The sequence below is a fragment of the Saccoglossus kowalevskii genome, chromosome 17 (genome assembly GCF_978046115.1).
Source record: "Saccoglossus kowalevskii chromosome 17, keSacKowa6.1, whole genome shotgun sequence".
Lineage (NCBI taxonomy): Eukaryota > Metazoa > Hemichordata > Enteropneusta > Harrimaniidae > Saccoglossus > Saccoglossus kowalevskii.
In genome coordinates this window covers 1868975-1891762 of record NC_140657.1, presented here as the reverse complement: position 1 = coordinate 1891762, position 22788 = coordinate 1868975, and the positions used below count along the sequence as shown (strand labels likewise).

General features: G+C 34.8%; 2 protein-coding genes across 2 annotated transcripts in view; both read left to right on the top strand.

The window, feature by feature from the left end:
* Nucleotides 1-22788, top strand: part of LOC102808222 (dynamin-1-like) — a 51064-nt gene that overhangs the window by 9128 nt on the left and 19148 nt on the right. Inside the window, exons 3-10 of the mRNA XM_085492362.1 lie at nucleotides 1470-1543; nucleotides 17560-17709; nucleotides 19583-19786; nucleotides 20611-20709; nucleotides 20811-20971; nucleotides 21070-21212; nucleotides 21953-22156; nucleotides 22617-22755. Coding sequence (XP_085348488.1) covers nucleotides 1470-1543; nucleotides 17560-17709; nucleotides 19583-19786; nucleotides 20611-20709; nucleotides 20811-20971; nucleotides 21070-21212; nucleotides 21953-22156; nucleotides 22617-22755 — 1174 coding nt within the window. The remainder of the gene's footprint in view (nucleotides 1-1469; nucleotides 1544-17559; nucleotides 17710-19582; nucleotides 19787-20610; nucleotides 20710-20810; nucleotides 20972-21069; nucleotides 21213-21952; nucleotides 22157-22616; nucleotides 22756-22788) is intronic.
* Nucleotides 4786-10267, top strand: LOC146732320 (uncharacterized). Its single transcript, XM_085492344.1, has 7 exons — nucleotides 4786-5039; nucleotides 7025-7189; nucleotides 7637-7723; nucleotides 8186-9040; nucleotides 9233-9315; nucleotides 9697-9922; nucleotides 10077-10267. Exons 1-7 carry the CDS (start codon nucleotides 4808-4810, stop codon nucleotides 10202-10204), a joined length of 1776 nt encoding a protein of 591 aa, XP_085348470.1. The 5' UTR covers nucleotides 4786-4807; the 3' UTR covers nucleotides 10205-10267.

Here is a 22788-nt window from a genome sequence, read left to right as displayed (position 1 = left end):
ATATTCAGTGTTTTCTTAAGTTTCCCAGACACAAATTCGACCGGGTTTAGCTCGGGGGAGTAATACGGGTGTATTTGGGGCTTGGGTGTGCAGAAAATTTACATATTCATCGCAATATGCTATGTTAGCGTCCGTGAATTTCTCCAAGGCTACCGGTGTTAGTGTTTTGTAAGTCCATCGGCCGCCTGACAATCGGGTTCGAACTGTCCGCGAAATAGTAGTGATTGAAACATTTTCTACAACTTCACCATGCTCATTGATATGGTCTGCAATAGCACGATACGTTATAGATGGTTGTAATCTTTTCAAAGTTTCGATCAGCTCCAAGTCACCATCACCTAGCTTATGGTAAAAACCTCTGTTGCCCTTGCTTGATCTACAATGAACGGATTGGGCCACGCGCACCGATGGCGGCGTCTTTTTTATTACGTTTTGAACACTTGCTTGACTTCCGCAGTAAAGTGTATATTGGATGGTACAAAACGCATTGAACTCTGGGATATCACATTTGCCGTGGGCTGGTGGCTGAAGTAATATACTCATTGACTTCTTCAGATGTTCAGATTTTTAGAAAGATAGATTGTCTACAGTACAGTCCAAGTGTAAGTTAATTCCCAGACTGGCTCTTAGCAAGCTTTGCATTTTCACAAAAACTTTAAATTTTTAAAGTGAGTATTATTGTCATTAATAAATGTAATTTCAAATTATTTTTATATGAGACATATTTATACAGTTTTGTTTGGTCTGTACTGTATATACACATGATTGAAACTAACACTTTGAATCTTTCTTTGATTTAGTATGGTATCCTATTTAAAAAAAATATACACTGCTGCATAAAATTCAGGGTTTTCGTTAACCCCAATTTCTGCCTCAATCTCCCCCAACTTACCCAAAATTAAATGACGTTTGTTTTTAGGCGAGTTAAGGGTGCCTCTTTTTGCATACAATAGTGGTGGGGTTACCATTTCAATTCCTATAGAGTAATTGCAAGTGCATTATCTGTGTGTCTAATCTTAAGATGCCTTCATAATTGACATGCATAGCAATGTTTCTCCTCGTGATACCTTGGCTGCTTTGGTATTACAGGGTTTGACATTTGTGCTAGTCGTGTAGTCTTATTAATTATTAATAGTTAATTATTAGCAGGACTAGTTGAATGAACCTGGCTGCTAGCCTGACTACCTAGTAACATAATCATTATTTACTAGTAAAGGTTACATAAATCGTGTATTCTGTTTTGAATTACCGGTAACTTTGGAAACTCGAGAGGCCTGATATTTGTGACATCCATGGCAACATAATTTGATAGCAGTCACTTAATAGACAAATATTAAAACTTCTATGACAAATATACATGTATCTACAATTTTTATGAAATTTATTTGATAAATTTAGAAGTGAAGCAAATATAACTGTTGTTTGATGTACCTGTATATTGATACAAGTTGTGTCTGTTTTTTTTCCAGGGATTTCCTTCCTCGTGGCAGTGGTATTGTTACCAGGAGACCTCTAGTGTTACAGTTGAACTATGCTAAAGCAGGTAAGAACAAAATGACAAACAAAGCAAAATATTATTGCTTACAAGCAAATACCATCATCTTACACCCTACATTAGTCAGAGCTATATTGTAAATATTTGTGAATTTATTCAACAGGTAATACATAAAGTATACAGTTGTATAACTTCCCTTATAAAAATGAAACTTTGATAAAACCTTCCCGATGCCTTCCTGGTACCTTCCGGGAACTAACCGGGAAGGTTCTCGCATAGAAATACTATGCAACAAAAACTAAGCAGCTTTATGCGGCTAGCTGCTTAGTTCTTGCATAGTGTTAATACTATGCGAGAAGGTGTCAGTTATTTTCATACTATGCGAGAAGGTGCCAATAAAAGCATAATTCTATGCGAGAAGGTGCCAGCTATTTTCATACTATGCAAGAAGGTGCCAGCTATTTTCATACTATGCAAGAAGGTGCCAGCTATTTTCATACTATGCGAGAAGGTGCCAATAAAATCTGAATTATATGCGAGAAGGTGCCAATAAAATCTGAATTCTATGGGACAAGATGCCAGCTATTTTTGTACTATACCAATAAAATAAGAAGTTATGCAATTTCACTCTAGCTTCCGACTTGCACAAGCACCCTTTGAACCATTTAAAGAGTAAAATAATCATCATCACAAATATGTGTTGCATTAATGATAAATTTTATTTAAACCTTTTAAAATTTACAGCAACAAAAACTGGTTTTATTTTACAACATTAACTGTAATTATTCTTGACTACAGATTTGCTATAAATGTGTGTGCAACACTGGACTAAATGCAATTGCATTTATGAAATACACCCCTAGGTGTCTCGGGGGGGGGGGGGGGGAGGAGGGGTTGTTTCTATTATATTATGCAATTCTGAGAGACACAAATAACTATATAGTACCAAAAGCCATGTTCAAATGTGATACACTTTTGAAATGCTTTATTTGAAACCATCGTTAATAATATAAAAATATTTTGTTTGGAAATTGAGTTCAATTTGATTGTTGTTTCAACTTTCCCAAAAAATAATATTTACTTTGTGACAAATATTCAATTTATCTAAATTCCTTCCTGTGAATTTTGGTTTTGATACTACCAACAGAATTTTGTGTCCCTTAGAATCCAAATAAATACATGTGCACTGTATAGTTTAGACTGTCAACAGTTCTCGGGACTAATAAAGAGTAACTTATTTTCAAACGCCTTGGGCGTTTTAAAGATATGCCGAAGGTTTTTCAAGCGAGAGCCGTAAGGCCCGAGAGACTTTTATAGCATGAAACGCCCTCATGGCATGACATTCCTGCGGAGATTTGTCACTCAAACTATGCCATACACCGATCAACCAATCATGAGAGAAACGAGTCACCAAGGAAGTAGTTTGAGTGACAAGTCTCAACAGGAACGTCACCGGGCAATTTCCAGGTAATGTTGCATGAGGGCGTTACATGCTATAACAGTCTCTCGGCATTTCATTAAAAACACCTACAGCATTTGAAAAGTGATTCTTTATCAGGCCCGAGAACTGTAGACAGTATATGTATATGTATAGTTACTAAATACATTTTTGAAAATGATTGCACAAGTGATATGCAAGATATAATTCCAATTTTGAACAAATTATCTGTGAATCTAATCACACTCCACCATATTTCCAAATTCACATACATAACTAACATTGTTGACTGAAACATTTACACACAGACCTAAAATATTATTAATTTGAATCAGATCTATGTTCCTACTCTCAGACTTGCACGGGTGTATGTGGCTCAGTGTAATGTTGAGGAAATTTTCCAACCCAGCAAATGCAAGGATTTTTGATCGTTGCTCTGACTCAAGACGACATATGCATGCCAAAATTGATTTGACGGTGCAAACACAGTTTTGTTCATTCTTACACCAACAGTGAGGGATAGCAAAAAAGTCAACTAATCCAAATCGAACAATATTGTTTTGGCTGTCAAAATACTTAACACAGTAAGAGTTTCTAGCTTTCACTCGTGTGTAATCTCGTGAATGAATTACCTGACCATGAAGGAATATACGACTATGGTACACCAATTTCTTTGGCCTCCAGCCAAGACAGTCTATAACCTTACACATGAGTTCATTAGGCAAGTCCTTTGAATAGCCGCGACCCAGTGGACGAACAAACTCATCATTCTGAACATTACCACATGGCTTCACAAAAGATACATTTTTGCACATTCCTTGAAGAAAGGATTGCTCCTTTGTACCTGAAACAGATTCAATCATTTGTGGAATTGTTTGCAGTATATTGACAGACCCAACAATCTGCAAATCAACATGCTGAGTTCCATGGAATAACTTCAAAAGGTTGCCATTGAGGTTTTCAAATGGAAAACATGAATATGCCCAGAGAGGACCCAGATCTCGAACACACATTGGCAAATGGAGAAGAGAATGTAGGTTCAATGTAAAATGCTTGAGCCCATATAATGGTTCGAACATCAGAACAAAATAGCGCAACAATAGTTCACGTAATAACAGTTTCTAACTAAGACCTTGACTGGGCTGGTCTGAAGCGAGATTTTTTTTCTTTCGAAAAAAATAAAACTTGCTTGTTAGCACGGCCAGAAGCACCTAAAATGTCTCACAGATCTACACAAACGGTGACGTACGCGCTCTTTGATTTAGATTTTCTATTTTGATGTACCAACAGTCTGAAAATAAAAAAGTAATATTTATATTGAACAGTCAAATGTATTTGAGCTGGAAACAAATCTGAAATATTTGTTGCTAAAATAGGTTAAATAATAACAATACTATGTGTAGATTTTACGGTTACGTAAACTGTCAATCGTAACATCCAAGTACAGTTACTGGATTGTAAAGCGGGAACTGTATATATAGCCGTCTGCTTGGTACAGCTTTTTAGCACCAAGTTTAGTGATAAAATCAGCAAAAATATTGGTGCGTTATTCTTGTATACATTCACGAAAATGTTGCATATAATCTCACAATAAGTTAAAAACCAAATCAGCATGGCCTTAATGCTATAGGAAAAAAATGCAGACGTTTGTACTCACCCTGTAGGAGCCAAGTTTTGATGTTCTAACCCTGCGTATTTACGCGGAACCTGACGTCATTGGCACCTGTCGGCACGTACGCATTGGCGTAAACACGCGCTGTTAAACCTTGTAGCAAACTGAAAACGAGGCATTGACGTCAGAATTTTCGGCATTTTGCGGCAATTCCGAATTCCTTCACGATTTATAGGTCGGTGTACATGTACATTTTGTGATAATGGGTTTTAACCTAGAATCTGATCACCCAGATGTAAAGAAATCGCTGAAATTGATAAAGAGTCCGGGAACAGACTTTGCATGTATTTTTTGGACGATAGATAAGCAGTTTGGTGTGATACCCAGGAAGGATTGTTTGCACCATGAAGACAGTTTAGAGGACCTTCTGTTTGGCGATGCCTTCCAGGCAATGTACGGAAAAGAGAAGTACGATGCGGTTTTTGTAACGCATGGTAAGGTGATTTTTTATATTCTGATTTTAGTTATTACAGTTTTTGTACAACGATAAAAGCCTGAATAATATCTACATCGTTTGTTTTTGTTTTGAATTAGTGGATAGTAATAGTTTTATGCAATCTGTATTATTTCTCGTTTATTTTTAGATAGCAATATAATTATTTGTAGATTATATGTTTGGTAATCTGTTTTACCGTACTAGTCCGACTTAGCACCTATGCTCAACTAAGCGCCCAGCCTACTTTCGGGAAATTTTATTTTGGGATAAAGTTCGTCTTAGCGCCCAACCCTTCTAAATTATGACTGCCTAGACATCGTCTGACTTTTCCGAATACCAGTACCCAAATTTATATAATACAGCGTAAATATCGACTGCTGCCAATGCGAAAACTACATATACCCATCGACGATGACCTGTTAAAATTCCAGTTTACCTTGCAATATTTTTTAATTACAATTTGTTTCTACATCATGCCATTTTTCGTCAAAATCAATTTCAACAGATCGTACTTCGACATCGCTTCTTCGAGGCTTCTTCATTGCCTTACCGAAATGCCTTCGGGAATTCCCGGAGAATTTCGTCGGTACAACCCATCATTCTGATTGGTTAATAACAGACTTGACCTATTAGGTCAACAGACGTTGTTGTAGGTCAAATCTCCTGGGTCAAATCGAGAGTTTGCGTACGATCGAACACATTCGACAACGAGGTGATAAAGAGTTTGCCTTCGACTGTTCTCCCTCAGACTAATAATTTTTACATCGTAAATAACATTGGAATATTAAAATGTGCGTTTTTTTGTTACCATTTCTGTTTCTTCATTGTAAAAGTGCTGGGTAAATCAATGACGTCTAAACTAATTTCGAAATTTTATTATTGACTGAACTAAAATTGTCATTTGTTTAATTTTCCGAAAGCGTCATGTAATAGAACGTAATGGCTTATTACGTAATGGTTTATTTATGTATACTCTGAGTATTATTTAATGCAACAATGCCACAAATTCTTACTAAATAATGTCCCCAACTGTGTAATTCTACAACTCAATTATCTCATCATAGTTAAAATGAGACAACTTAGACATGGTTGTGCAAAAAAACAAAAACATTGTCTATGTGTAAAGTTATATATGTATTTTTCTGTTGTTTATTTAATTCATTTCAGTTTAACTGAAAATCTAATACTACAACTGATGTCAATGAGAATTTTAGTACACAAGAACATTTAGTAAATCCTGTTTGCTTTGTCATTAATGTTCAGTGATTTATTTATTTATTTATTTATTTATTTATTTATTTATTTATTATGTACAGGAAATGCTGTTATAGATCAAGCAAAATATCATATAATTTATCAGATAAATTTGTTTTTTCATCTTCAATAACATTTCTTTTATTTCACACATTAAGTTGTCCCTTTTTATTTTAAAACTTGGACATTGCAAAATAAAATGTTCAAGGGTTTCTTCGACTTTTTTCATAACATGGAAAAATTATGTCATCTTCACTATTATTTTCCCATTTTCTTTTTTCATATGCCAACCCAAGAGTACATGATCTTGCTCTGAATTTTAGCTGTGCTCCTTTAAAGTTATTTATTGACTGAAGATATTTTTAACTTTTCAAGCTAGTTTTGAATTATCTATAATAATTAAGGCTTGATTTTAACTTCATATCTTCTCTCCGCTTGGATTCATCATGGTTCAGAACCAACGTGATTCAAACTATTATTACACAATGTATCAGCACTGGTTGTTTTAACAGGCATGAATCGTTAAATCAGCTCATATTACCATTTATACTAAGTGAAAAAGTTGGTATACAAAATATATAGTGCCGTATGCTAGATTTGATTTATTTGTCACATACTTGGGTGTTTATTTGAGTACCTGCAGCTTTTGTAACTTTGAGGCTTGTGTTGATATATTTGTTGCAAGCAGACACTTCAGTAAATCATATAAATTATATTCATTAACATTAGGTGCTAGTGAATCAGAACTGGTGAAGTTGGCAAAAAAATTGTCATCAATTAGAATTGTTAGAATCAGTCATGAAACACCAAACTCTGGTAAAAGACAACGCAAAAATAAACAGCGTGCTGATTTTGTGGATGAAGAAGACAGATCTTCTGAAGAGGAAACTGCAGGTAATGATCAGTTTTTATACATTTTCACAAGTAAGTCTGACATTACTTGCCCGTTATGGACTAGTGCGAAATTCTCATTTTTTTTCAGGTAAATTAATTGCCAGCTGCTACAGCAATAGCCATTTTTGAAGCGCCTAGTCAAGTCAAATGTACAAACATCAATGTAGCTTTAAAAGTTGTTGCAAAATTATTTAAACTTAAATCCTTTTGAAAGCTTTGTTGCATTGTCCAATCACTGTGTTGATCTGGTTGTCAATCACGCTTTTGAGAACTTACCGACTTTTAAATCAATGGAACTTCTGAAAAGAAATGTATACATATTAACAATTTCCTACAATGTTAGTATATTATCTAGTTGGATATCACTTTAATTCCAAGACAAGGCTTATGGCTTTTATGGTAAAACATATTAAATTGATTTTCTTTTGATTTGTCTTGCACCTTCAGAGTCTCCAAGGAAAAAGAGAAAAAACATTAAGACAACTAGCAAAAATAAAGTTAGCACTAAAACATCTAAAGAAAAAGAAACAAAAGGTAAGATTGCATTTTTGGAATAATAATATTGTACTTTACGATCATTATTCCTCTCTCAAAGACTTAATATTTCCCTAAACGAGCACATGGTGAACCAACATTGTAATTAAGATAATTTTTAGATGTGGGAGGGTGTTCTGCTAGGTGCCCACTCCCTAAAAAAGATTTTCAAAACTTGAGTATCCTGGGTATGGTAACAACATACAGATATACTGGGTACGACAGCTGATTAAATGTTAAATTTATTATTGATGTTTTTTTTTTTCAGTTTTGATATATCTCTACCTTAATTAAGAAAACAACACTATAGTTGTACACTACAGTTTTATGGATTTTCTTGTGGTACATTTTATACAGTGCATGTTGTTTATTGAAAATGCTGTTTTGTTTAGCTTAATTTGCTCAGTTCAGTACCACAGAATAATACTATGTTTGTAATGATAAAACCTTTTTCGTCACCAGAGTCGAAAGAAGCTAAAGAAAAGAAAAAAAGAGCAACTCAAGCCAAAAAACAGGCATCACAAGACCAGGCAAAGGTGATACTTGGTGATCTTATCGATGTACGAACATCAGACCAAAACAGAAGATCCCCACCTAACCAAGATGACAGGTCCCCTCCCAAACATAGTGACAGGACCCCTCTCAACCAGTATGACAAAGCCCATCCAGACCAACAAGACAGTTCCCTTTCCAACCAACATAGCAGGTTTCTCCTCAGCCAACACAACAGGTACTCTTCCAACCAACATGACAGTAGATCCCCCACCCGCCAACATGATAGACCCCCTCCAAACCCATGTGACAGTAGATCCCCCACCTACCAACAGGACAGCCCCCCTCCCAATCAACACAACAGCTACCCTTCCAACCAACATTACAGTAGATCACCCACCCACCTAAATGACAGTCCCCCTCCCAGCCAATACAACAACTACCCTCACAATCAGCATGATGGATCCTTTTCCAACCAACATCACAGATGCCCTACTAACCAACTGATTGCAACCAATGACAGATCTGTCAACCAACATGACAAATCACCACCCCTTGAGGAGTACAGCAGACCACTTTCTGGCCAACATTACATTTCCTATCCTGACCAATGTTACAATTACGCTCCTGACCATCAATTCAGTTCTCTCAATGAACACACCAATACCAGCCCATCTTTCCTAACTCTACTTGGAAATTCTGATGTGTGTGCTGAATGCCTTTTAAAAGACAAACAACTGAAAAGCATGCAAGAAAAGCTTCAGAAAACAGAGATGGACTATCATCATATAAAAATTAAATACCAAGAATTGAAGGCTTCAAAAGGTAAATAAGTGCTTCTTTATGTGCTTGTAATGATTTCATGGTTTTTAGCACATGTCTCCTAAGTTTAATGATCTGAATCTCCCTGATGGCTTTATTGCTCCCTGTTGTAAAGGTATTGAAATATTGTTCATATGTGTGCAATTGTAATATATAAAAAAAAATATGTTCAATACCATATTCTTTTTCTTTCAGCTTTATATTCATCTACAAGCATCTCTCACACTCCTAAACACTATGTACCAGTGCGTGGTGTACAGATTCCTGCAGCACCACATGTAAGCATATAACATTTTTAGTCTTGGATGAAGATGGTTACTAATAGATTTTGGTTGTTTTCTGTGTGTTTATCCTTCAGAAGCTATATCGCCTAAAGTCTTGTATCTGGTGTGATAGTGACACAGAATTTGAATGGCATACATAATACACACCATATGTATTCCTAATTGTTAGACATCTTGAGTGTCTAAACAATAGAGTGACTACATGTATAACCATCTTAAATGACAACCAGTGCAAAACACATACCATATTTTATACTGTCGTATACATTGTGCTACGCACAAATTATTCTGAAATAAATTTTGAAGGATTGGTTTGTTAGCTAGAATATACAAAAACAACTAACACTTTTAATTTGTATTATATGATTCTTTCAGGAATTTGTAGCCCTAGGGACCGATCCACCATTAGGGTTTGAGAGGCTGGGGAGTACCAATTTATGTGTACAAAGCTTATGGTTATCAACAGTCACATCTAAATGCAGAAACGATTCTCCATCACTTTTTATGAAAAAAATGATAGATGGGTTTTTTCTACCAGAGCAGTTGAGTGGTATGAACAGAACTAAACTGGCGGAAAATATAACCATAGATGCATTGATTAGTAAGTATCTAGATAGATTGGCTATAATAAATTGGCATTATAATGATTTTTGAAACCTTTTCACATGCAATATCAGGCATATGATACATGTTACAAAACAATTGATTCTTGCATATTCAAATTTTACCATTAGGTTTTCTCTCTTTATTTGTAGAGTATGCCTGTAGTCATCTAAAAATGGCAGATAGGGACATAACTACATTGGTGAACCAGAAGTGTTGCTCCATGAAAAGAGCTCACCTCAACAGCATGAGAGGAAACAACACACAGGAGACCAATTAGTGCCTTTTTTTTTATTTAGTAACTGACTGGTCTTTTTCAATAAAATATTTTTTGGGCAATATATTTATCTTGCAGTTAATTTGTTGATCACCAAACCCCAGTATACAGCTGGATGCATTTTGACGATGTCAGAATGTACAAGAAAGTTCCCAGTACTTTCTGCATAGTCCTTTTATAAAATCTCATTGCTGCATAAAGCTGAAACCTTCCCGATGCTTTCTCGCATAGTCCTTTCATCAAAATGGTTTGCTGCATAAAGCTGAAACCTTCCCGATACTTTCTCGCATAGTCCCTATTCAAAATAATTTGCTGCATAAAGCTGAAACCTTCCTGATTCTTTCTCGCATAGTCCATTTTTAAAATGGTTTGCTGCATAAAGCAGGAACCTTGCCGCATAAAGCGGGAACCTTCCTGATACTTTCCCGCATAGCTAATTTGCATGCGAAAAAGACACCTATCTGGAAGGTTCCCGATAGCTATCTGGTGCTGAGCAGGTACACTATGCAGGAACCCTTATATTTTTATAAGGGTTTATAGACTAGGATTGTTGTGTGGAGGTAGCCTACTGTAAAATACTTTATTTTTGCTATTTTCACTGAAGGAATGATTTAGTGAAAAGAAAATCCAGCGTATATACTATTTTCCTTATGTTTTTTATTCAACTCGTCAAAAATCAGTAAAAATATATTCCATACAAAACACCCAAAATGTCTTTTCAGCGAAAATTAATTCCAACTAAAATAAAGCATTTTACGGTAATTTAAAACTGATGTCCATATGCATGTTTATCATAATTTAACCTAATTGCACATTAGACCCCCCCAAAAAAAGAAACAAAAAAAAAAAGAGAAACTTTGAACCAAAAACAGATCAGACAACTATCAAAACAGGAACAATCAATTAAACAGTTTTTCAGTTGCAAACTGTGAAACTAATATTGACTTAAATAATTTGAATACTTATTTTCGCTTGGAATTTATTTTCGCTATTTTCGCTGAAGGGATGATTCCGTGAAAATAAAATCCAGCGAATATACTTTTTTTCTTATATTTCACATTAAACTCATGAAAAAATCAGTGAAAATAAATTCCAAGCAAAACACCCAAAATGCCTTTTCAGCGAAAATTAATTCCAGCGAAAATAAAGTATTCCACAGTACTTAGTGTATTTGCTTTTATAGGATTATTATTGTATATGCTTGTGTAAAGGCCAGGAATGTCTATGGTCAAAAAGGGTTGAATTTTAAAGGGCAGTGGTCATCATGCAGTGCGTGTTCGAATTTCATGTAAATAAACGAGGTATTTTAAACGCGTTGTGTACTTTGCTACGAGTCCCATACTTTTCAAAGGGAAACCAAAAGAAAAAGAATCGTGTAGTTTCTATAACCCGACCTAGTCTATTTTTACTGCCTCACACTTAACTTTTTTCAATAATTTTAACAACCCCCCCCCCCCCCCCCCCCCGATTATCCAAAAGACAATTTTTGGACATCGTGTGCCAGATTAGGGGAAATATTACATCTTTGTGGAGAAAAATAAAATTGCAAAATGAGTTGCATTGTCATTGATTTTTAAAATGACAAAACAGAAGTGAAACCTGTACCAGTACATAATGCATAATGTCACGCATATGGGGACAATTTTAATGTAAAAAAATCATCAAAATCAATCATTTCAGCCTTTCTGGTTCTTGGTCTTAGTTATAGTTATGTGAACAACTATTGTCCATCTATTGTCAACTATTGTCCATCTGTGAAGCTAGGCGATTAGGTGCCGTACGCGAGCGCCGGTTCGAGTCACGCACGCAGTACGTGTTTACTATAATTAGACATAGTCTTTACCTTGCCGTTTATTCGGTGTTATTTGCTTATTGTCCATCTTGATACATACAATAAACATGTATATTTATAATGGTATCATAATGTTTTTTCAGATCGGATTAAAAATTGCTGAATGCAGATGTTTTTCAAGTACATTATACATTATTACATGTAATTTGTTTCATGTTCTGATTTATTTTCTATTACTATTTACTATTTACTATTACTATCATACTTCCCCGATCATAAACCCAGGGGTCAGGAAAGGACCACCACAGAAAAGATGATTTATGTCTTTTTGAAGAAAAAAAAAGCGAAAGGAGTTATTGACACAATGAAGAAACAAAAATGTTCATAAAAATACACACATTTATTACAATACAATTTACATACTGTTTGAATTTACTGTGCAAAAATGTGGGAATGCAGTCGAAGGCAAGATCTTTATCATTATACTAGTTGTGGGATGTTTTTGATCATACACAAACTCTTGATTCAAAGCAATTTCCACCATGTTTTTTCAGCATGATTTGACCTGAAACTATGTCCTTTGACCTAACAGGTCAAGTCTTTCATTAACCAATCAAAATGCTGTGTCATTCTAACCAAGTTTTTTCGATTATTGACAATGTAATTTTTTTAACGCGATGTGGGAGTGAATTTCTGCTATCTTGCAATTTTTCGCCCTAAAATCTGGTGATTCGCAAGTGTGGATGTATTTATAAAACACAGACGCCAACAGGTGACGTTTACTCATTCACTTGAATAGTTCACAATATTCTCAATAGACACGGAAATGTAAAATGATGTCCAATGACCAGGTTTCATGAACCAAACTGCTGTACCAAGCACAATTGTCATGCAATGAAGCACACTTTTTACACGCATATTTTAATAAATGTTGTTGATGCCCCGTAAAAACACCCTGGGCTTATAATGGGGGATGCCCTCAACTCTGTAAATCTCTAAAAATAGAGGGTAGGGGCTTATAATCAGGGAAGTATGGTAATATGGACTATCTATCTTGACATGACTATAAGTCATAACTTGAATTTTGGGGATTTTATTTTGACTGATTATCCCTATCTGTCATGCTTGAGAGGACAGTCTTTGTGTTCTACATTTTTATTTCTACATTGTAGAGAGGAATGGAACAGATCTACTGTTAATTACAATAACTGAATGAAACATTTTGTACATATGATTTATTTTATCTGATTTCATGCAAAATATGGAATCTGTGAATTTGTATGCATAGTATTTGTAACTGTTTTTTTATCCTAAAAAGGAATAATCTGCAAGAGAGCAGGCCAATTGTAATCCAAGTAGAGACTGAATTGGTACATTGGTGTACTTGTACATGTATTATAGAACTCAAGCTGGGCAATTATATTTCATAAGAGAACTCTGTATTATCATGGGTTTTGTACTCCGAGATTAATGTTAGCACTTAATACAATTTGTTCATTAAGATGTAATGTTCAAATGTCGCATTCTATTCTGTCCTGTCTAGCAATTTGGCAGTCTCATCAATAATGAAACTGTCTTTGATGATAAATTGACTGTATGTTATTGTGTAAATGTACTTTTGTCCATCTTAAGAGCATTAGAACATACCGTAACTAACTACCCGGTACACTGATTTCAGGATTAATCAGATAATTGACTGAGTGTTTCCCCTGTGTTTGTGGGAAAAATCAGTGTAGGATAATGTGTGACTCGTATTCTTTCCGAATTTTGATGTAATATTTTGCTTAGCAGTTTGTATTTCTGTTGAGGTGTTTATCTGTTTGTCATTATGGCAGCTGTTGACTTAGTCGACCGAGCAGAGTTCTTCATATTACTGATTATCTTTCGTTTGTGTTCGTCATCTTTACATTTTCGTTACTTGGGTGGACCTCCCTCAGATTTGTCATTTTTGTCATTTTGCTACTTTCTTTAAAATAGCAAGCCCAGTTGCTTTGATGTAGACACCTTGGTGGACCTCTGCCATATTTGTTCAACTGTTTAACTATCCAGCATTGCTATATCAGACTGCTTGTTGGAAGATTTGTGGTTTAACATGTAAATGACATGCTTAAAATTAAGCCTAAAGATTTTCACATGATTTGAATCAAGATTTGAATCAAGATTTGAGTCAAGATTTGAGTCAAGTCATATTTGCTCATACATTGTATTAGCTTATATAAACCCAAGATACTATTTGTTAAAGGCTGAAACATTTACTTATTTTTTCAACCATGTAATAATTGGTAATTTCCTGAACACATGTACTACTAATAGAACAAATATGGTATTGTAATCTTGGTTTGTATAAACCAAATAATTGTGTCCATCTTTGATGTGTGGTTTCCAATTTACCCCGGTAGACAAATTATTACAGTAAAATTGTCATTTTGGAGTGTAATTCAACAAGCACAAATTATTTTTATCACGACAAAACTCAACATCATCCAGGGTGGTCAAAGGTTAAATCTTGCCATATTGCTGGAATTAGAATTGGTGTATATGTGTGGGCGAATGGTCTTATCATATGGTTGTTATAAACTATTTATTCTTGCATGTATAGAGGTAACCACTGCCTCTGCTTTGTGATTAATGAAGGCTAAGGCGTTAAAAGTTAATAAATCGTAACTATACCTGCAAGTTAATTTATTTATTTTTAGTACATAAGAGTAAAAATATCCTGTCCGTAGTGTTGGTGGTTATTCAATAGAGAATATATTGCATGGTTGCTGCTGTATTCCTAAATCAGTTGAATGAGTATTGTAATGCATATATCTTCAATTTCGTTTTTAATATATGTGAAATCAACACTACCGAGGTACATGTATAAATAATACCGGTTTTTCTCATGATTGATTTAATACTTAGGTTCAATGCGATTGTTAAAATCCATTTCTTATTATTTGAGGTGTAATTGGTTTAAGTGTGTAGATGCAACCTTTTGACCTTTGCAACCTACATGATTATAATGAATATCAAAGTTGATTATTATATTTATTTGTAAATTGATGTTTACTATGAAGAAGTAGTGTATGTCACAAATAACCCTTCCTCCCCTGTCACTATATCTGAATATTTATATTTTTTTTATGATACTAGTACGATCCTCATTGCTTAGACTGATATTGTTGTTAATAATTCTATGGTATTCAATATTATGGGTTTTAGCTTCAAGCAATCACGTAAAAATGAACTAAATTGAAGATGTTGATGACTACGATCATTAGTTCATGGACTATATGGAACGCTTTAAATTGCCCTTGAGGTTATCAAATAAAGGTCACTTAGAAATCCAGAAAAATATTTTTTTTAATTGTAAACTAAATAATAAAAATTAAAATTGTTTATTATATAAAATAATTAATCCATTGTAATAACATGAAAACGAGGGCAATTAATTTTCAGAAAGTGTATTTCATCCTTATCAATGTTAAGTTTGCTATTTTAGTTTTAATAATTCAATCGTTTTATCTTTTGAATAATACATTGCAATTTTCGCTTGATTGATGCATTCCTTTTTAATAAAAAGCTTTTACTTGGTGCTTTCAAAAGAAAGTGGCTTCTGTACATGTGTATGTGTATGTACGGTGCTTTGGCAGCTGTGATTTTACACCGGAGATAAATAATGAACACAGTTTGTGTATCACTAAATTTTGAGAAATAAAGCTAGGAAAATAGCTGTTAAGCTGTAATTCTGTCTATCATATTTGCTCTATTAGTAGTAAATGTGTTTACGTAAATTTTAGAGATTTTCCTATTCAATAATTGTCAAAATAAGTCGTATTTTAATTATTCAGTATGCAAAAATTGTGATGTTTGTTAGTCCCAGTTCGTACGAAGTCCGAAAACGGGGACTTACCGTATAACTCAGTCTCCGTCCGTGCGTGTGTGCGTTCGTGCATCCGTCCAGAGTCATATCTCAGAATCCCTTGGACCGATTTCGTTCATTCTTTGCATGTGCCTAGTACTTTATGTGGGACATATGCACATGCAGTAGTATAGCGATTCGATTCAAAATGACCGACTGGCAGCCATCTTGTTTTTTGAAAATGTTTTATTTTGGACATGCTTTGTTCGTTTTCATTCAAACTTGGTACATAGATTATACATGTTAGGATACATGTTCATGACGATTTATTTCACAATTTGATCAAAGATGGCCGACTGGCAGCCATCTTGTTTTTTGAAAATGTCGTATTTTGAACATGCTTTGTCAGTTTTCATTCAAATTTAGTACATAGATCATACATGTTAGGATATATGACCCCGACTGTCTGTGAGTTCCTGAGTCTGTCCGTCCGTGTGTCCGTTCGTCCATGCGTCAGTCTGTCCAGAGTCATATTTCAGAATCCTGTGAACTGATTCCGTTCATTCTTAGCATGTGCCTAGTACCTTATGTAGGACATATGTACATGCAGTGGTTTAGTGATTCGATTTAAAATTTAAAATTCTTCTGTTTTTGATCCTAACATGTTTTATTGCCAATTTTTATTAACTTTTTCTTGATCAATTTAACTAAATTAAAATTTAATTTCCCCATTATATATCATGTTTTGGCATTTTCAGTTGAGCAAAACACAATGAAATAAATCAGTATTACTCTCACCACAATCAGTTTGTTGTTCATCCTTGGCTGACATATATGTCAAACAGATACAAGATAGAATGTAAATGAATGTACCATAGTCAGTCAGGAAAGCATAAACAATTGATAAATTGAATTCTAAATGTAAGTATAGATAAATACAAATCCATGCTGTTGTGTAATAAGACCATAATACACTTGGCCAAATGAAACACATAATTAAGTTGAATTTAACATTTTGTTAAACAAATGCCCTTTTTATGAATTGAGCTTTGTACAATTTTTGTATACAAAATTGTTCCATATATGGGATACTTCTTGTATACAAAAGTACATTTTTTTTACACTATTTGCATATTATTTACATACTTGTTGTATACAAATCTGTTCCAAATATAGGGTACTTCTTGTATACAAAAAATTATACATAAAATGTACAAATTTATTCGGAATTTGTATACATTTTGCACACAAAAGTATACATTTTGTTTAATGAATTTTGGTAAGGGAACTTAATTTAACGGGGACTGTGTCATTTATTGTATACCTATTTCACGGGTCTTTGTGTATAGCAAACTCAAACTAAAACACCATGAATTCCAATGATGGTGGAACACCATTACTAATTTTGGGGTAAGTTAATACAATGATGACTGAACTGAGTAGAGTAACACTAACCATGCACATACATCAAACAGAAGGGAATACATTGTTGTTTCTATGTTTTTTCACATCCATGAGTATGCCGTATTTGTTCTTGAGAAATAAATCTGCAATAGAGGACTGTCTGCGTATTTGTATCTGACTTTATCCATCCCAGTCTGCGATCAGTTACGTCACTCCACACCCTAAACATGATAATTTAGCGATCACATTGGCATTGTTGGTTTGTTGTATTACCAGTAATTACTTGTTTTGAATGATCATTGTTTATTTTCTCTTCAGAATGGGGTGAGTTCCTCCACTGTAAAGGAAAAAAATTCACCAATTTTGATGAAATTCGTATGGAGATTGAAGCAGAAACAGACAGATTAACCGGTAAAAATAAAGGCATATCACCGATCCCAATCAATCTTCGAGTTTATTCTCCACATGGTAAGTGTGCCCATGTTGTTTTACTCCACAAGCTTTGCTATGCGATGTATCTGGTGTACATAATGAAACATGTTGTGTGTGACTAATGTATCTAGCAAGAGTAACAATAATAGTATTTGAATGCATTTAAACATCTGGATTTGCAGTATTCAAATAGAATTATGTATGACTTTGCAGTGTTTTGAATTCTGTTTCATTTGTTCGTAAGAAACTATGTTTTCATCAAATTAGTGAACAAGCTCTTTTGAAATAGTAATTTGTGCAATATTTCCTCCATATTTACTCGGCTCACTATTATTATTTAAATTATTATCTTCCTAAATTTTTGCTTTCTAAAACTAGAAATTTGTAGACATTAGAATTTCTGGAAGTATGTGATTTCTATTGAATCAATCAGGCTTTATGTTTGAAATATGAATTTATCACGATAATACAGCAAAATATGTATGAAGGCAGTTTAGTGATAGTATTGACCAAGACATAGGAGGGAGGTATGTATGGGGGTTTAAAAACTAACTCTGCGAGGCAATTGTGCGATTATTGCACTCTGCGACAGGATCGCAGTGTCACTCTGCGAAAAGCACGATTCACATTGGTTGGTTGGTCGAAAAGCGCGAATCTCAATGGTCGATCGATGTAAGGGTACACAGCATGCCTTATAGAAATGTGTAGTTTTAAATGGTTATTTCGCCGACTGCTCGCGAACTACGATAAACAAGTATTTTCCGACGACATGCCGCACGGTTCGATAATCAGCAAGTATTTAACATTGATTAATTAACATATATAACATCCCCCGGAGGGCATGAAAGGGGTTACAAAACACATGCACGTTGGTGTTGGCTGCCTTATTACGGTGTAACATCAGGGAGCTGGTAACATTAACGCCATCTTGCAGTTGTAAGGCTTCGTCCACAACAATGCTCATTAGCATAGGCGGCAGCTTTTAAAGCGAGTAGAGCGCGAAGTACGTTTCACACGATGTTTTTTTCATTAGCAAGTATAATTTATTATGACTGTATTCATCACTTTGAATTCTCAAATAAAGCGTGTAGCAGGTCAAACTGTTTCTAGGCAATCAATATCGTTTTATAAAGAATATTAAGAGAAAAAAAAACATAAAGCTATTTGAATGGATTGAAACTACTGCTGAAGATAGAAAACTAAAACGACAGTGTCAACGGAAAATTAGATGGGTGCACACTCTCTGCATAAACGGAAACGATGGTTTTGTTTATTTGGCCGATGTCGAGGAGCAACAGATTTCCTGTACTCACTTTCCCGTCTGATCACCGACCCTCAACGGTCTCACGTATCGGTGTTGTCATCGGTTAAGTAGTTGAAACCCTTTTGCGTTGATGCGAATATTTCAGCCTAATCGTCCCTTTCGAACCACTCGCGAGGTTGGTCATAATATGACCTAGATGAAAAAATTCTTGAAAAATAAATATAAATTGCGTAAACGAGGGGTGAACGCGAAAGTCCTGTAATTTTATATCGGAATCACGACAGGCTTTATGTTTGAACATATTAACATTTGTCACAGTTGAGTAAGAATTGCCAAAAAAAAGATGATTTTGAATAAATTCTAGAATGTGAATAAATTTCATAATAAAATTAATAAATTGATTGAGCAAGGATTAACAGATTACTAGAAGTATTAATTACCTGATTGGTGGATGTATACACATTCTTTTTGAACAATTGAGAATTGTTGTATTGTACAATTTTCATACGAGCCACATCTTCTAATTCAGGTTTTATAATAGTTGCAATGCTAAGCAATTTGTTTCAGACAAGTCTATCATAATTTAGTAATGATGGTGGTTTAATTTAGTGTAACAATTTTGTATATATTTGATTTCGTCCTCAGTGTTGAATCTGACCTTAATTGATCTTCCCGGTATGACTAAAGTACCGGTCGGTGACCAGCCTGCCGATATTGAACAGCAAATCCGATCGATGCTGATGGAATTTATCACAAAACCTAGTTGCTTAATTCTAGCAGTCACGCCGGGCAACTCTGACTTGGCAAACTCAGATGCTCTAAAAGTTGCCAAAGAGGTGGATCCGCAAGGTACATGTGTTTTCTTTCCCAGTATTACAACTAATTATTATGTAGATTTGTTTTTGAGTCAGAGTTCTCTCAAAGTTGTATTGTCAACAAAACTTAGTTGAAAACCCCTTCGATTTTGAGTAACTTGGTCATAATTCAAATCTGAAAGTTATTCTGATTGAAGGCTATATGTACCTTTACTATTTGTCTTCACAACTATATGTCAAGTTTTTGCTAAACACAATTAATCAGAAAGTATGTGAAATTTTAAGTTCACAGTTTGCTTGAATATAGCAAGTAGTTGTCCAATAGGGAAGGACTGAATGACAATACAGGATATAGCTCAGCAGTTTGGGGTGCATCTCAGACTTTATTGATTTTGTATCAGTCCATCTACTATCATCAAACTTGATGACTCAAACACATCTGAATCCATAAATCTTCAGGGGTATGTTCAGCTCTATACAAGAAACTTCTGATGCAGATATCCTACAAATACTGTAACTGTTGCATTTAGTACATACAACACATATACAAAATTTTACAGACAACTTTAAAAGTGAAAAAATAATGATCAAGACATGTAGACAATGTGAACATGAGTACAGAATAAACAATTGAATTAATATAGAAGAATTCATTACATTTACATTTATAAAACATTTGCGGGATAATGTCTGTTGTTCAAAGGGTAAATGCAAGCTTGTATTGACCATAATTATTTTCTTAATACCGAGTTGATCAAATTGAAGAAAGAGATAACTAGGAAATGAATGTGAATGTGGGTTAAAATTATTTTTTTTCAATGCTTCATTTCATCCTGAATTGTACACCTTTTTTTGCAGGCTTACGTACTATTGGGGTAATCACAAAATTAGATTTACTTGATGATGGTACAGATGCACGGGAAATATTAGAAAATAAACTTCTGCCTTTGAGAAGGGGTAAGTCATCCCATCCATCATATGGCTGGTAATTACAGTCTTGTGTATTTGATAAGATTGATACACTTCACAACAGTCTGACAATATTCATATATCTTCAGGATATATTGGTGTTGTGAACAGAGGTCAGAAAGATATTGAAGGCCGAAAAGACATTAAATATGCACTGGCATCCGAGAGGAAGTTCTTCCTCAGTCATCCATCCTATAGGCATATGGCTGATAGGTTAGGAACACCATATCTACAGAAAGCTTTGAATCAGGTTTGTTACAAAATGAACTTTGAACTCTGAATGATGACACTTACATTGAATATTTGCACTTATTTTTACTATAAACGTATGTCCATTATCTTTGTAAGCAACTGACCAATCACATTAGAGACACGTTGCCGCAGCTACGCAGCAAACTCCAAGCACAGATGCTGTCGATGGAGAAAGAAGTTGCAGAGTTTAAAAATTTTCGTCCGGATGATCCATCACGTAAAACTAAAGCCATGCTGCAGTAAGTATCTACCTGTATATACATGTACATACCATTCCAGCATAAAGATATCCTATTATTGACTGATGCACTGGTATTTCAAAGGAAAACCTTTTTTTTTTATGCAGTTGCGGCTATTTATTGCAATTTGAATGTGCAGGACTTGAAATTAAATTTTAATCTCACTGAAAATTATGTTACCTATGTATTTACTATTATAGTTACCAAGTTAACGGTCATTTTACTTGTACCAGGTTATAAGACAACCAATAGTGTCAACCCACTGATGTTGATGTCCCACAATGCCATGGTGCATTCTCTAGGGATTGATACGTTTTCTTTTAAATTTTAGCCAATCTTCATGTCTCTTCTAAAAATCCAGCGTGTGTTGTGCATTTCCACTTTGTATGATCTGTAGAAAACATCTAACTGACCACTGTAGGGCTTTTGATTTCTGAAACGTCCAACTATCGTAAATGAGGTGTGAATAGGTAAACTACAAGACAATATATCCTGTTCACAGTTGTGAAAGATGCTAAATACTTCTTCCAGCCTCAATTTACCTTTCAAAAAATATTAATCGCAAGTTTAAAAAAAAAATTGTTTGCCCTTTTTTTGTCAAATCACTGCCAATTAACAGAGATCATTGTAAAACATCTGTAATGTATTATCGCGTTGCATTATGCAAATGCTATCATCAGCATTCAGAAAATTGTTTTGACCTCATTCTCAAACTTTTTTTTTTATTTGCAACATGTTAGAATGGTACAACAGTTTAGTCTTGACTTTGAGAAGCGTATTGAAGGTTCCGGTAACGAGATTGACACGCTGGAATTATCAGGCGGTGCAAAGATTAACCGAATATTCCATGAAAGGTTTCCATTTGAGCTAGTTAAGATGGAGTATGATGAGAAAGAACTCAGAAGAGAAATAAGCTATGCTATCAAGAATATCCATGGTGTTCGGTGAGTGGTAATAATGTGTGCTGCAAGTGCAACAGTTGGCATATTGCTAGTGTTTGGTGTATGCAATATATGGCACATGGGACCCATACTGAATATAGAGCAATGTGACAACCGTGTTACTGTAAATTCATGTGCAAGTCACTCATTTTTGTTCAGACATGAGCGATTGTACTGTGGTTAGATTCTCGTATCACCTAATGGAGTTTGTCGGTTTGATTCCCAGAGCCGATTGTCTAGTTAGTAGTATAAATCAGAGTATAGTCTGTCGTTCCCTCCAAACATGCTTCATTCGGGTTGGTGCACTTGCATTTTGCATCAAGCTAAAAATTGTCAAGAGGGACAGCAGTGGCTTTTAATGTTCAGAAATGTCGTCTGGCACCCATAAGTACTTTGGATACTTTACAAACTGTTTCTGTGCATTGATCTTAGCATCTTATCAATCACGTTCGTTGTATTACAGAGTGGGTCTGTTCACTCCAGATATGGCTTTTGAGACTATTGTGAAGCGACAAATTGCCAGACTCAAAGAACCTGCACTGAATTGTGTTGACATGGTCGTTTCAGAATTGACGAACGTTGTGCGAAAGTGTGGGGAGAAGGTATGTAAACTAAATTTTTGCTGTATTGTGACT